General features: G+C 43.0%; 1 protein-coding gene across 2 annotated transcripts in view; it reads right to left on the bottom strand.

Annotated features, from left to right (window-relative positions):
• Nucleotides 1–17,500, bottom strand: part of ythdc2 (YTH domain containing 2) — a 76,991-nt gene that overhangs the window by 23,366 nt on the left and 36,125 nt on the right. For both annotated transcript variants that reach the window (XM_079814035.1, XM_079814036.1), the window contains exons 20-23: nt 17,227–17,346; nt 16,873–17,145; nt 10,011–10,137; nt 9,731–9,936 (exon numbers count right to left, since the gene is read on the bottom strand). In XM_079814035.1, coding sequence (XP_079670161.1) covers nt 9,731–9,936; nt 10,011–10,137; nt 16,873–17,145; nt 17,227–17,346 — 726 coding nt within the window. The remainder of the gene's footprint in view (nt 1–9,730; nt 9,937–10,010; nt 10,138–16,872; nt 17,146–17,226; nt 17,347–17,500) is intronic.

Raw genomic sequence — 17,500 nt, 5'->3', positions numbered from 1 at the left:
TCATGGAGGACCAGTGGAGAACCGGCCACAGGGTCATGGAGGACCAGTGGAGAACCGGCCACAGGGTCATGAAGGACCAGTGGAGAACCGGCCACAGGGTCATGGAGGACCAGTGGAGAACCGGCCACAGGGTCATGAAGGACCAGTGGAGAACCGGCCACAGGGTCATGGAGGACCAGTGGAGAACCGGCCACAGGGTCATTAAGGACCAGTGGAGAACCGGCCACAGGGTCATGGAGGACCAGTGGAGAACCGGCCACAGGGTCATGAAGGACCAGTGGAGAACCGGCCACAGGGTCATGAAGGACCAGTGGAGAACCGGCCACAGGGTCATGGAGGACCAGTGGAGAACCGGCCACAGGGTCATTAAGGACCAGTGGAGAACCGGCCACAGGGTCATTAAGGACCAGTGGAGAACCGGCCACAGGGTCATGAAGGACCAGTGGAGAACCGGCCACAGGGTCATGGAGGACCAGTGGAGAACCGGCCACAGGGTCATGAAGGACCAGTGGAGAACCAGCCACAGGGTCATGGAGGACCAGTGGAGAACCGGCCACAGGGTCATGAAGGACCAGTGGAGAACCGGCCACAGGGTCATTAAGGACCAGTGGAGAACCAGCCACAGGGTCATGAAGGACCAGTGGAGAACCGGCCACAGGGTCATTAAGGACCAGTGGAGAACCAGCCACAGGGTCATGGAGGACCAGTGGAGAACCGGCCACAGGGTCATGAAGGACCAATGGAGAACCGGCCACAGGGTCATGAAGGAACAGTGGAGAACCGGCCACAGGGTCATGAAGGACCAGTGGAGAACCGGCCACAGGGTCATGGAGGACCAGTGGAGAACCGGCCACAGGGTCATGGAGGACCAGTGGAGAACCGGCCACAGGGTCATGGAGGACCAGTGGAGAACCGGCCACAGGGTCATGGAGGACCAGTGGAGAACCGGCCACAGGGTCATGAAGGACCAGTGGAGAACCGGCCACAGGGTCATGGAGGACCAGTGGAGAACCGGCCACAGGGTCATGAAGGACCAGTGGAGAACCGGCCACAGGGTCATGGAGGACCAGTGGAGAACCGGCCACAGGGTCATGGAGGACCAGTGGAGAACCGGCCACAGGGTCATGGAGGACCAGTGGAGAACCGGCCACAGGGTCATGAAGGACCAGTGGAGAACCGGCCACAGGGTCATGGAGGACCAGTGGAGAACCGGCCACAGGGTCATGGAGGACCAGTGGAGAACCGGCCACAGGGTCATGGAGGACCAGTGGAGAACCGGCCACAGGGTCATGGAGGACCAGTGGAGAACCGGCCACAGGGTCATGAAGGTCATGGGCGGCTCATTGAGGGAGTGAAGGCTGGCCCGTGTGATCAAACAGACGAGCTACTGGAGCTCAAACTGCTCCAGAAGTTAATGCTGGTTCTGATAGAAAGGTGTGAGGGCAGCGCCACCTTCTGGTCAAAAGTTATAACGAAATGATAAATTCAAATTTATAATTCCCCAGAGCCAATCCAATCGAGCATCTGTGGGATGTGCAAACAAGTCCGACCCATGGAGGACAACTTACAGGACTTAAAGGATCTGCTGCTAACAGGGTTCCCACTCTTTCATGAACACCAGATTCAAGGACTTTTTAAAGCACCTTTTATTTTAAATCAAGCATAATAAATACGATAAAGGTGTGTGTGTTACTGCTAATATATCAAACACCTGTACCTGTGTGTGTCATCACTGCAGTAACGCTGAGGCATAAACTGACAACTACAATAAAAATGTCTTTACAGCGAAGCGCAGCCGTACGGTGGCCTGCAGGGGTCAAAAAGGATATAAACAGTGAATTCTGAAGAGATCTCATCTTGAAAGCTCAGAGATGTGGATTCAGACGCAGTTAAATCACCACAGGTTCTGCTGTTTGTCTATAAACTGGAGGTCATTCGGCCGGGGATTTTTACGCGGGTGGTGGGAGAAAAACACTGACATACTGGATTCAGGCGGCAATAAAATCACAGACTAGCCCCAGTAAATGATGAAAATACCTCACGACCCCACGAGAAACAATGACCATCTGAATAGAGCTTTAGACAGTAGAGGCGCTTATAGAACAGCAGAAATATAATGAAATGGCTTCCTCCAGTAATGCTGTTCGTTTTGGCTGCGCATGAAGGCCAGTGTTTGTAATAGCACACGCTCCTCTAACAAAATACAGTTCATGCTTAATTCAAGGACTTTCAAGGACCTGTGTTTGTTTTCAAGCACTTTCAAGGACTTATGTTTGTTTTCAAGCACTATCAAGGACCTGTGTTTGTTTTCAAGCACTTTCAAGGACTTATGTTTGTTTTCAAGCACTATCAAGGACCTGTGTTTGTTTTCAAGCACTTTCAAAGACCTGTGTTTGTTTTCAAGCACTTTCAAGGACTTATGTTTGTTTTCAAGCACTTTCAAGGACTTATGTTTGTTTTCAAGCACTATCAAGGACCTGTGTTTGTTTTCAAGCACTTTCAAGGACTTATGTTTGTTTTCAAGCACTTTCAAGGACTTATGTTTGTTTTCAAGCACTTTCAAGGACCTGTGTTTGTTTTCAAGCACTTTCAAGGACTTATGTTTGTTTTCAAGCACTATCAAGGACCTGTGTTTGTTTTCAAGCACTTTCAAGGACCTGTGTTTGTTTTCAAGCACTTTCAAGGACCTATGTTTGTTTTCAAGCACTTTCAAAGACCTGTGTTTGTTTTCAAGCACTTTCAAGGACTTATGTTTGTTTTCAAGCACTTTCAAGGACTTATGTTTGTTTTCAAGCACTATCAAGGACCTGTGTTTGTTTTCAAGCACTTTCAAGGACCTGTGTTTGTTTTCAAGCACTTTCAAGGGCCTATGTTTGTTTTCAAGCACTTTCAAAGACCTGTGTTTGTTTTCAAGCACTTTCAAGGACTTATGTTTGTTTTCAAGCACTTTCAAGGACTTATGTTTGTTTTCAAGCACTATCAAGGACCTGTGTTTGTTTTCAAGCACTTTCAAGGACTTATGTTTGTTTTCAAGCACTTTCAAGGACTTATGTTTGTTTTCAAGCACTTTCAAGGACCTGTGTTTGTTTTCAAGCACTTTCAAGGACTTATGTTTGTTTTCAAGCACTATCAAGGACCTGTGTTTGTTTTCAAGCACTTTCAAGGACCTGTGTTTGTTTTCAAGCACTTTCAAGGACCTGTGTTTGTTTTCAAGCACTTTCAAGGACCTGTGTTTGTTTTCAAGGACTATCAAGGGCCTATGTTTGTTTTCAAGCACTTTCAAGGACCTATGTTTGTTTTCAAGCACTATCAAGGGCCTATGTTTGTTTTCAAGCACTTTCAAGGGCCTGTGTTTGTTTTCAAGCACTTTCAAGGGCCTGTGTTTGTTTTCAAGCACTTTCAAGGACCTGTGTTTGTTTTCAAGCACTTTCAAGGACCTGTGTTTGTTTTCAAGCACTTTCAAGGACCTGTGTTTGTTTTCAAGCACTATCAAGGGCCTATGTTTGTTTTCAAGCACTATCAAGGGCCTGTGTTTGTTTTCAAGCACTTTCAAGGGCCTGTGTTTGTTTTCAAGCACTTTCAAGGACCTGTGTTTGTTTTCAAGCACTTTCAAGGACCTGTGTTTGTTTTCAAGCACTTTCAAGGACCTGTGTTTGTTTTCAAGCACTTTCAAGGGCCTGTGTTTGTTTTCAAGCACTTTCAAGGACCTGTGTTTGTTTTCAAGCACTTTCAAGGACCTGTGTTTGTTTTCAAGCACTTTCAAGGACCTGTGTTTGTTTTCAAGCACTTTCAAGGACCTGTGTTTGTTTTCAAGCACTTTCAAGGACCTGTGTTTGTTTTCAAGCACTTTCAAGGACCTGTGTTTGTTTTCAAGCACTTTCAAGGACCTGTGTTTGTTTTCAAGCACTTTCAAGGACCTGTGTTTGTTTTCAAGCACTATCAAGGGCCTATGTTTGTTTTCAAGCACTATCAAGGACCTGTGTTTGTTTTCAAGCACTTTCAAGGACCTATGTTTGTTTTCAAGCACTATCAAGGGCCTATGTTTGTTTTCAAGCACTATCAAGGGCCTGTGTTTGTTTTCAAGCACTATCAAGGACCTATGTTTGTTTTCAAGCACTTTCAAGGACCTATGTTTGTTTTCAAGCACTATCAAGGGCCTATGTTTGTTTTCAAGCACTTTCAAGGACCTATGTTTGTTTTCAAGCACTTTCAAGGACCTATGTTTGTTTTCAAGCACTTTCAAGGACCTATGTTTGTTTTCAAGCACTATCAAGGACCTGTTTGTTTTCAAGCACTTTCAAGGACCTGTGTTTGTTTTCAAGCACTTTCAAGGACCTGTGTTTGTTTTCAAGCACTATCAAGGACCTGTGTTTGTTTTCAAGCACTTTCAAGGACCTATGTTTGTTTTCAAGCACTATCAAGGACCTGTGTTTGTTTTCAAGCACTTTCAAGGACCTGTGTTTGTTTTCAAGCACTTTCAAGGACCTGTGTTTGTTTTCAAGCACTTTCAAGGACCTGTGTTTGTTTTCAAGCACTTTCAAGGACTTGTGTTTGTTTTCAAGCACTATCAAGGACCTATGTTTGTTTTCAAGCACTATCAAGGACCTATGTTTGTTTTCAAGCACTTTCAAGGACCTATGTTTGTTTTCAAGCACTATCAAGGGCCTATGTTTGTTTTCAAGCACTTTCAAGGACCTATGTTTGTTTTCAAGCACTTTCAAGGACCTATGTTTGTTTTCAAGCACTTTCAAGGACCTATGTTTGTTTTCAAGCACTTTCAAGGACCTATGTTTGTTTTCAAGCACTTTCAAGGACCTATGTTTGTTTTCAAGCACTATCAAGGACCTGTTTGTTTTCAAGCACTTTCAAGGACCTGTGTTTGTTTTCAAGCACTTTCAAGGACCTGTGTTTGTTTTCAAGCACTATCAAGGACCTGTGTTTGTTTTCAAGCACTTTCAAGGACCTATGTTTGTTTTCAAGCACTATCAAGGACCTGTGTTTGTTTTCAAGCACTATCAAGGACCTGTGTTTGTTTTCAAGCACTTTCAAGGACCTGTGTTTGTTTTCAAGCACTTTCAAGGACCTGTGTTTGTTTTCAAGCACTTTCAAGGACCTGTGTTTGTTTTCAAGCACTTTCAAGGACCTGTGTTTGTTTTCAAGCACTTTCAAGGACCTGTGTTTGTTTTCAAGCACTTTCAAGGACCTGTGTTTGTTTTCAAGCACTTTCAAGGACCTGTGTTTGTTTTCAAGCACTTTCAAAGACCTATGTTTGTTTTCAAGCACTATCAAGGACCTGTGTTTGTTTTCAAGCACTTTCAAGGACCTGTGTTTGTTTTCAAGCACTTTCAAGGACCTGTGTTTGTTTTCAAGCACTTTCAAGGACCTGTGTTTGTTTTCAAGCACTATCAAGGACCTGTGTTTGTTTTCAAGCACTTTCAAGGACCTGTGTTTGTTTTCAAGCACTTTCAAGGACCTGTGTTTGTTTTCAAGCACTTTCAAGGACCTGTGTTTGTTTTCAAGCACTATCAAGGACCTGTGTTTGTTTTCAAGCACTTTCAAGGACCTGTGTTTGTTTTCAAGCACTTTCAAGGACCTGTGTTTGTTTTCAAGCACTTTCAAGGACCTGTGTTTGTTTTCAAGCACTTTCAAGGACCTGTGTTTGTTTTCAAGCACTTTCAAGGACCTGTGTTTGTTTTCAAGCACTTTCAAGGACCTGTGTTTGTTTTCAAGCACTTTCAAGGACCTGTGTTTGTTTTCAAGCACTTTCAAGGACCTGTGTTTGTTTTCAAGCACTATCAAGGACCTGTGTTTGTTTTCAAGCACTTTCAAGGACCTATGTTTGTTTTCAAGCACTATCAAGGACCTGTGTTTGTTTTCAAGCACTATCAAGGACCTGTGTTTGTTTTCAAGCACTTTCAAAGACCTGTGTTTGTTTTCAAGCACTTTCAAGGACCTGTGTTTGTTTTCAAGCACTTTCAAAGACATGTGTTTGTTTTCAAGCACTTTCAAGGACCTGTGTTTGTTTTCAAGCACTTTCAAAGACCTGTGTTTGTTTTCAAGCACTTTCAAGGACCTGTGTTTGTTTTCAAGCACTTTCAAGGACCTGTGTTTGTTTTCAAGCACTTTCAAGGACCTGTGTTTGTTTTCAAGCACTTTCAAGGACCTGTGTTTGTTTTCAAGCACTTTCAAGGACTTATGTTTGTTTTCAAGCACTATCAAGGACCTGTTTGTTTTCAAGCACTTTCAAGGACCTATGTTTGTTTTCAAGCACTTTCAAGGACCTGTGTTTGTTTTCAAGCACTTTCAAGGACCTGTGTTTGTTTTCAAGCACTTTCAAGGACTTATGTTTGTTTTCAAGCACTATCAAGGACCTGTTTGTTTTCAAGCACTTTCAAGGACCTATTTGTTTTCAAGCACTTTCAAGGACCTATGTTTGTTTTCAAGCACTTTCAAGGACCTATGTTTGTTTTCAAGCACTTTCAAGGACCTATGTTTGTTTTCAAGCACTTTCAAGGACCTATGTTTGTTTCCAAGGACTATCAAGGGCCTATGTTTGTTTTCAAGCACTTTCAAGGACCTGTTTGTTTTCAAGCACTTTCAAGGACCTATGTTTGTTTTCAAGCACTATCAAGGACCTATGTTTGTTTTCAAGCACTTTCAAGGACCTATGTTTGTTTTCAAGCACTTTCAAGGACCTATGTTTGTTTTCAAGCACTTTCAAGGACCTATGTTTGTTTTCAAGCACTTTCAAGGACCTATGTTTGTTTCCAAGGACTATCAAGGGCCTATGTTTGTTTTCAAGCACTTTCAAGGACCTGTTTGTTTTCAAGCACTTTCAAGGACCTATGTTTGTTTTCAAGCACTATCAAGGACCTATGTTTGTTTTCAAGCACTTTCAAGGGCCTATGTTTGTTTTCAAGCACTTTCAAGGACCTGTGTTTGTTTTCAAGCACTTTCAAGGACCTATGTTTGTTTTCAAGCACTATCAAGGGCCTATGTTTGTTTTCAAGCACTTTCAAGGACCTGTGTTTGTTTTCAAGCACTTTCAAGGACCTATGTTTGTTTTCAAGCACTTTCAAGGACCTATGTTTGTTTTCAAGCACTATCAAGGGCCTATGTTTGTTTTCAAGCACTTTCAAGGACCTGTGTTTGTTTTCAAGCACTTTCAAGGACCTATGTTTGTTTTCAAGCACTTTCAAAGACCTGTTTGTTTTCAAGCACTTTCAAGGATCTGTGTTTGTTTTCAAGCACTTTCAAGGACCTGTGTTTGTTTTCAAGCACTTTCAAGGACCTGTGTTTGTTTTCAAGCACTTTCAAGGACCTGTGTTTGTTTTCAAGCACTTTCAAGGACCTGTGTTTGTTTTCAAGCACTTTCAAGGACCTGTGTTTGTTTTCAAGCACTTTCAAGGACCTGTGTTTGTTTTCAAGCACTTTCAAGGACCTGTGTTTGTTTTCAAGCACTTTCAAGGACCTGTGTTTGTTTTCAAGCACTTTCAAGGACCTGTGTTTGTTTTCAAGCACTTTCAAGGACCTGTGTTTGTTTTCAAGCACTTTCAAGGACCTGTGTTTGTTTTCAAGCACTTTCAAGGACCTGTGTTTGTTTTCAAGCACTTTCAAGGACCTGTGTTTGTTTTCAAGCACTTTCAAAGACATGTGTTTGTTTTCAAGCACTTTCAAGGACCTGTGTTTGTTTTCAAGCACTTTCAAAGACCTGTGTTTGTTTTCAAGCACTTTCAAGGACCTGTGTTTGTTTTCAAGCACTTTCAAGGACCTGTGTTTGTTTTCAAGCACTTTCAAGGACCTGTGTTTGTTTTCAAGCACTTTCAAGGACCTGTGTTTGTTTTCAAGCACTTTCAATGACCTGTGTTTGTTTTCAAGCACTTTCAAGGACTTATGTTTGTTTTCAAGCACTATCAAGGACCTGTTTGTTTTCAAGCACTTTCAAGGACCTATGTTTGTTTTCAAGCACTTTCAAGGACCTATGTTTGTTTTCAAGCACTTTCAAGGACCTATGTTTGTTTTCAAGCACTTTCAAGGACCTATGTTTGTTTTCAAGCACTTTCAAGGACCTATGTTTGTTTTCAAGGACTATCAAGGGCCTATGTTTGTTTTCAAGCACTTTCAAGGACCTGTGTTTGTTTTCAAGCACTTTCAAGGACCTATGTTTGTTTTCAAGCACTATCAAGGACCTATGTTTGTTTTCAAGCACTTTCAAGGACCTATGTTTGTTTTCAAGCACTTTCAAGGACCTATGTTTGTTTTCAAGCACTTTCAAGGACCTATGTTTGTTTTCAAGGACTATCAAGGGCCTATGTTTGTTTTCAAGCACTTTCAAGGACCTGTGTTTGTTTTCAAGCACTTTCAAGGACCTATGTTTGTTTTCAAGCACTTTCAAGGGCCTATGTTTGTTTTCAAGCACTTTCAAGGACCTGTGTTTGTTTTCAAGCACTTTCAAGGACCTATGTTTGTTTTCAAGCACTTTCAAGGACCTATGTTTGTTTTCAAGGACTATCAAGGGCCTATGTTTGTTTTCAAGCACTTTCAAGGACCTGTGTTTGTTTTCAAGCACTTTCAAGGACCTATGTTTGTTTTCAAGCACTATCAAGGGCCTATGTTTGTTTTCAAGCACTTTCAAGGACCTGTGTTTGTTTTCAAGCACTTTCAAGGACCTATGTTTGTTTTCAAGCACTATCAAGGGCCTATGTTTGTTTTCAAGCACTTTCAAGGGCCTATGTTTGTTTTCAAGCACTTTCAAAGACCTATGTTTGTTTTCAAGCACTTTCAAGGACCTATGTTTGTTTTCAAGCACTATCAAGGGCCTGTGTTTGTTTTCAAGCACTATCAAGGATCTGTGTTTGTTTTCAAGCACTTTCAAGGACCTATGTTTGTTTTCAAGCACTTTCAAGGACCTGTGTTTGTTTTCAAGCACTTTCAAGGACCTATGTTTGTTTTCAAGCACTTTCAAGGACCTGTGTTTGTTTTCAAGCACTTTCAAGGACCTGTGTTTGTTTTCAAGCACTTTCAAGGACCTATGTTTGTTTTCAAGCACTTTCAAAGACCTATGTTTGTTTTCAAGCACTTTCAAAGACCTATGTTTGTTTTCAAGCACTTTCAAGGACCTATGTTTGTTTTCAAGCACTTTCAAAGACCTATGTTTGTTTTCAAGCACTTTCAAAGACCTATGTTTGTTTTCAAGCACTTTCAAGGATCTGTGTTTGTTTTCAAGCACTTTCAAGGACCTGTGTTTGTTTTCAAGCACTTTCAAGGACCTATGTTTGTTTTCAAGCACTTTCAAGGACCTATGTTTGTTTTCAAGCACTTTCAAAGACCTATGTTTGTTTTCAAGCACTTTCGAAGACCTATGTTTGTTTTCAAGGACTTTCAAGGGCCTGTGTTTGTTTTCAAGCACTTTCAAGGACCTATGTTTGTTTTCAAGGACTTTCAAGGATCTGTGTTTGTTTTCAAGCACTTTCAAGGGCCTATGTTTGTTTTCAAGCACTTTCAAGGACCTATGTTTGTTTTCAAGCACTTTCAAGGACCTGTGTTTGTTTTCAAGCACTTTCCAGGCCTTGAATCCATGTGTCTGAAACTCAAGAACTTTCAAGAAGCGTGGGAACCCTGTGCTAACATCTTGGTGCCAGACACCACAGCACAGCTTCTAGTGGAGTCCACGCCTCGACGGGTCATAATGTAATGCCTGATCGGTGTGAGTTGTGCAGATTTGAGGTACCTTCTTGTAGTGTGGCTGGCTGAGGACGGAGGTGGGGTGGAAGCGCACCCTCTTCTCTCTGGAGCCCGTGAGGCTCAGGCCGTCCCGCTCCACATGGATGAGGTTGGGGTACATCCCGGCCACCAGCGCCGCCTTCACCACGGCCCAGTTCTCAGAGTTCTGATTGACATCCCGGATGTCTCCGCCCCCCCTCGCCCGCACAAAACCTGCACACACACGTTTGGGTTCACGCCTCAGAGCCCGGGAGAACCGCTGAGGAACAAGGGTCATGACCTCTGACCTGTGGCTCGGAGCTGTCCCAGAAGCTGCGTCCGCATCCCCACGATGATCTCCATGGTGGCCTGAGAGAGGAAGTTCTTCTCACAGAAAGCCCGTTCCCATCCATCACTGCGGGCCTTCTGCCACGCCTGCGGACACACAACTACACACTCACTACACACTCACTACACAACACACACTCATCACTGCGGGCCTTCTGCCACGCCTGCGGACACACAACTACACACTCACTACACACTCACTACACAACACACACTCATCACTGCGGGCCTTCTGCCACGCCTGCGGACACACAACTACACACTCACTACACACTCACTACACAACACACACTCATCACTGCGGGCCTTCTGCCACGCCTGCGGACACACAACTACACACTCACTACACAACACACACTCATCACTGCGGGCCTTCTGCCACGCCTGCGGATACACAACTACACACTCACTACACACTCACTACACACTCACTACACACTCATCACTGCGGGCCTTCTGCCACGCCTGCGGATACACAACTACACACTCACTACACACTCACTACACACTCACTACACACTCACTACACACTCATCACTGCGGGCCTTCTGCCACGCCTGCGGATACACAACTACACACTCACTACACACTCACTACACACTCATCACTGCGGGCCTTCTGCCACGCCTGCGGACACACAACTACACACTCACTACACACTCACCACACACTCATCACTGCGGGCCTTCTGCCACGCCTGCGGACACACAACTACACACTCACTACACACTCACCACACACTCATCACTGCGGGCCTTCTGCCACGCCTGCGGATACACAACTACACACTCACTACACACTCACCACACACTCATCACTGCGGGCCTTCTGCCACGCCTGCGGATACACAACTACACACTCACTACACACTCACTACACACTCACCACACACTCACCACACACTCACCACTGCGGGCCTTCTGCCACGCCTGCGGATACACAACTACACACTCACTACACACTCATCACTGCGGGCCTTCTGCCACGCCTGCGGATACACAACTACACACTCACTACACACTCACTACACACTCACCACACACTCACCACACACTCACCACACACTCACCACACACTCATCACTGCGGGCCTTCTGCCACGCCTGCGGATACACAACTACACACTCACTACACACTCATCACTGCGGGCCTTCTGCCACGCCTGCGGATACACAACTACACACTCACTACACAACACACACTCATCACTGCGGGCCTTCTGCCACGCCTGCGGACACACAACTACACACTCACTACACAACAACACACTCATCACTGCGGGCCTTCTGCCACGCCTGCGGACACACAACTACACACTCACTACACACTCACTACACAACACACACTCATCACTGCGGGCCTTCTGCCACGCCTGCGGACACACAACTACACACTCACTACACACTCACTACACAACACACACTCATCACTGCGGGCCTTCTGCCACGCCTGCGGACACACAACTACACACTCACTACACACTCACTACACAACACACACTCATCACTGCGGGCCTTCTGCCACGCCTGCGGACACACAACTACACACTCACTACACAACACACACTCATCACTGCGGGCCTTCTGCCACGCCTGCGGATACACAACTACACACTCACTACACACTCACTACACACTCACTACACACTCATCACTGCGGGCCTTCTGCCACGCCTGCGGATACACAACTACACACTCACTACACACTCACTACACACTCACTACACACTCATCACTGCGGGCCTTCTGCCACGCCTGCGGATACACAACTACACACTCACTACACACTCACTACACACTCATCACTGCGGGCCTTCTGCCACGCCTGCGGACACACAACTACACACTCACTACACACTCACCACACACTCATCACTGCGGGCCTTCTGCCACGCCTGCGGACACACAACTACACACTCACTACACACTCACCACACACTCATCACTGCGGGCCTTCTGCCACGCCTGCGGATACACAACTACACACTCACTACACACTCACCACACACTCATCACTGCGGGCCTTCTGCCACGCCTGCGGATACACAACTACACACTCACTACACACTCACTACACACTCACCACACACTCACCACACACACTCATCACTGCGGGCCTTCTGCCACGCCTGCGGATACACAACTACACACTCACTACACACTCACTACACAACACACACTCATCACTGCGGGCCTTCTGCCACGCCTGCGGATACACAACTACACACTCACTACACAACACACACTCATCACTGCGGGCCTTCTGCCACGCCTGCGGACACACAACTACACACTCACTACACAACAACACACTCATCACTGCGGGCCTTCTGCCACGCCTGCGGATACACAACTACACACTCACTACACACTCACTACACACTCATCACACACTCACCACACACACTCATCACTGCGGGCCTTCTGCCACGCCTGCGGATACACAACTACACACTCACTACACACTCACTACACACTCACCACACACTCATCACTGCGGGCCTTCTGCCACGCCTGCGGATACACAACTACACACTCACCACACACTCATCACTGCGGGCCTTCTGCCACGCCTGCGGATACACAACTACACACTCACTACACACTCACTACACACTCACCACACACTCACCACACACTCATCACTGCGGGCCTTCTGCCACGCCTGCGGATACACAACTACACACTCACTACACACTCACCACACAACACACACTCATCACTGCGGGCCTTCTGCCACGCCTGCGGATACACAACTACACACTCACTACACACTCACTACACACTCACTACACACACTCATCACTGCGGGCCTTCTGCCACGCCTGCGGATACACAACTACACACTCACTACACACTCACTACACAACACACACACTACACAACACACACACTCATCACTGTGGGCCTTCTGCCACGCCTGCGGATACACAACTACACACTCACTACACACTCACCACACACTCATCACTGCGGGCCTTCTGCCACGCCTGCGGATACACAACTACACACTCACTACACACTCACCACACAACACACACTCATCACTGCGGGCCTTCTGCCACGCCTGCGGATACACAACTACACACTCACTACACACTCACCACACACTCATCACTGCGGGCCTTCTGCCACGCCTGCGGACACACAACTACACACTCACTACACACTCAACACACACTCATCACTGCGGGCCTTCTGCCACGCCTGCGGACACACAACTACACACTCACTACACACTCACTACACACTCACCACACACTCATCACTGCGGGCCTTCTGCCACGCCTGCGGATACACAACTACACACTCACTACACAACACACACTCATCACTGCGGGCCTTCTGCCACGCCTGCGGATACACAACTACACACTCACTACACACTCACTACACAACACACACTCATCACTGCAGGCCTTCTGCCACGCCTGCGGATACACAACTACACACTCACTACACACTCACCACACACTCATCACTGCGGGCCTTCTGCCACGCCTGCGGATACACAACTACACACTCACTACACACTCACTACACACTCACCACACACTCATCACTGCGGGCCTTCTGCCACGCCTGCGGATACAACTACACACTCACTACACAACACACACTCATCACTGCGGGCCTTCTGCCACGCCTGCGGATACACAACTACACACTCACTACACACTCACTACACAACACACACTCATCACTGCGGGCCTTCTGCCACGCCTGCGGATACACAACTACACACTCACTACACACTCACTACACACTCACCACACACTCATCACTGCGGGCCTTCTGCCACGCCTGCGGATACACAACTACACACTCACTACACACTCACTACACAACACACACTCATCACTGCGGGCCTTCTGCCACGCCTGCGGACACACAACTACACACTCACTACACACTCACTACACACTCACCACACACTCATCACTGCGGGCCTTCTGCCACGCCTGCGGATACACAACTACACACTCACTACACAACACACACTCATCACTGCGGGCCTTCTGCCACGCCTGCGGATACACAACTACACACTCACTACACACTCACTACACAACACACACTCATCACTGCGGGCCTTCTGCCACGCCTGCGGATACACAACTACACACTCACTACACACTCACTACACACTCACCACACACTCATCACTGCGGGCCTTCTGCCACGCCTGCGGATACACAACTACACACTCACTACACACTCACTACACAACACACACTCATCACTGCGGGCCTTCTGCCACGCCTGCGGACACACAACTACACACTCACTACACACTCACTACACACTCACTACACAACACACACTCATCACTGCGGGCCTTCTGCCACGCCTGCGGATACACAACTACACACTCACTACACAACTACACACTCACTACACAACACACACTCATCACTGCGGGCCTTCTGCCACGCCTGCGGATACACAACTACACACTCACTACACACTCACTACACACTCACTACACAACTACTCACTCACTACACAACACACTCTTTCTTTAAACATCTGAACATCATAAATCATGTTTACTGGAGAAGAGAAATGACTGAAGAGATGAAGACCTGATTAATGAACACCAATATCTCAATATCTCAAGTGCATCTCTGACTCCATTGGCTGATAAAACATTCATAACTTGAAATAAAACTCAAATAAACGTATTTAATTTCAGCCCAAGGCAACACTTCTCATTTGGTTTAAATGAATGTGCTAAAATAACTAAAACTGAAATAAATATTAATTAAAAACTATAGACATATTTAATACTATTAATTTCTAAAAAAAATTATATTAAAAAATAAAAAAAATGATATATATAATATATATGTTTGATGTTTATCATCATCATTAATATTATTAATGTTCATGTATAACTATTTATGTTCATATATGTATTATTTATGTTCATACATTCCTAGCTTTGGCAATATTGTATGATTTACATTCATGCCAATAAAGCAATTTTGAATTTTTTATATATATATAATTGTTATTTTAGTATCATTAGATTCTGTTAGTTTTTATTAATATTTATTTTTATATTTTCTGTTTTATTTTGAACTTTTACAGTTTTAGTAATTTTATGAATGATACTAAAATAATAAACTACATATAGATATAAAAACCCCAAAACTAATAAAAATGACAAACACAGTTACTAAAACTTTAAAATGAAAACAGAAAATATAAATATTAAACATAATTCAAGTGATAAATTAATAAAAACTATAATAGTGTATGAATGATACTAAAATATCAACTATATAGATATTAAAAACTAATAAAAATAACAAAACATGCCATAAAATAACTAAAACTAGTTCAAATGAAAAATATTCTAAATTCAAAATATTATTAAAATATATATAACAGAATCTCTCTGATACTAAAATAACAATTATATAGAGATAATATTTTGATAATGTAACAAAACAAAACAATGACTAAAAATTAGAGATTACAAAAATTACAACAAAAAAACCCCACAAAATTATAAAGTTAAAATGAAAAATATACAAATAAAACCTAAACGGAAAAACATAAAACTAAAACTAATTCAAAATCTAATTAAAAACTATAAAATATATGAATGATACTAAAATAACAACTATAGAGATGACAAAAATTACAAAAAAACACAATAAAATTGTAAAGTTAAAATGAAAAATATACAAATAAAATCTAAAATGAAAAATATAAAAATAAAAACGAAATTAAAATATTATTAAAAACTATAAAATATATGAAAATGATACTAAAATAACAACTATATAGAGATTACAATTTTATTGTGTTTTTATTTTTATTTTTGTAAAGTTAAAATGAAAAATATAAAAATAAAACCTAAATTGAAAAATATAAAATAAAAACTAATTTAAAATATGATTAAAAACTATAAAATATATGAAAATGATACTAAAATAACAACTATATAGATTACAAAAATTAAACACAAAAAACAATAAAATTGTAAAGTTAAAATGAAAATATAAAAATAAACCTAAAATGAAAATGGAAAATATAAAAATAAAAACTAATTTAAAATATAATTAAAAACTATAAAATATATGAAAATGATACTAAAATAACAACTATATAGAGATTACAAAAACACAATAAAATTGTAAAGTTAAAATGAAAAATATAAAAATAAAACCTAAAATAAAAATGGAAAAGATCAAAATAAAAACTAATTAAAAATATAATTAAAAACTATACAATATATGAATGATACTAAAATAACAACTATATAGATTACAAAAATGACAAAAAAACACAATAAAATTATAAAGTTAAAATGAAAAATATAAAAATAAAACCTAAAATGAAAAATATAAAAATATAAACTAATTTAAAATATTATTAAAAACTATACAATATATGAATGATACTAAAATAACAACTATATAGAGATTACAAAAATTACAAAAAAACACAATAAAATTGTAAAGTTAAAATGAAAAATATAAAAATAAACCTAAAATGAAAATGGAAAATATAAAAATAAAAACTAATTAAAAATATTATTAAAACTATAAAATATATGAATGATACTAAAATAACTATATAGATTACAATTTTATTGTGTTTTTTTGTAATTTTTGTAAAGTTAAAATGAAAAATATACAAATAAAACCTAAAATGAAAAATTTAAAAATAAAAACTAATTTAAAATACTATTAAAAACTCTAAAATATATGAAAATGATACAAAAATAATTATATAGAGATAAAATATAAATATATATAAATGAGAATGAACAGAGTTGTATATCAGTGCATGCCTGCGTGACCTCTGACCTGAAAGGCCCGCAGCAGGGCCATGTGGTCGCTGAAGGTGTTGGCGGTGAAGCGTTTGCGGCTCAGCATGGCGAGCCGCTTGTGGGCAGCCTGAGCGGGCAGCACGAAGGGGTCGCGGTGGGCCAGGGTGCAGGCGATGGTGAGGATGGGGTCCAGGCACTTCAGCACCACCGCACTCAGCACCATCTTCCCCAGGTGCGGCTCCACCGGCAGGTCGGCCAGGTGCAGGCCCAGCTCCGTCAGGTTCTCCCAGGGGTCCATGGCGTCGATGGTCTGAGGGAACACACACACACACTCAGTCAACAGTGGCATCACTAGCGGACCGGCAGGGGTCAGGGGTCACCGCGGGCTGACCTTCAGCATCTGGACGGCGTGCTTGACCGTGTGCAGGTGTGGCGGCTCCGGAGCTCTGGACAGGAACTCAGCGACCGGACAGGAGACGGGAGCCAGGAGCTTAGTGTGCAGACACAGTTCCTGACACACACACACACACACACACACACACACACTTTATTATCTCTATATAAAAGCTAACTGAACTGGGTACTGGATCCCACAATGCAATGCAAGCAACTTCTACTGATGATCTTGTTTTGACACAGAATGCCAAAACTTGAGACATTTTACA

The sequence above is a fragment of the Gobio gobio genome (assembly GCF_949357685.1).
Source record: "Gobio gobio genome assembly, chromosome: 4".
NCBI lineage: Eukaryota > Metazoa > Chordata > Actinopteri > Cypriniformes > Gobionidae > Gobio > Gobio gobio.
The sequence above is the reverse complement of the archived record's forward strand: the minus strand, read 5'-3'. Positions and strand labels throughout refer to the sequence as shown.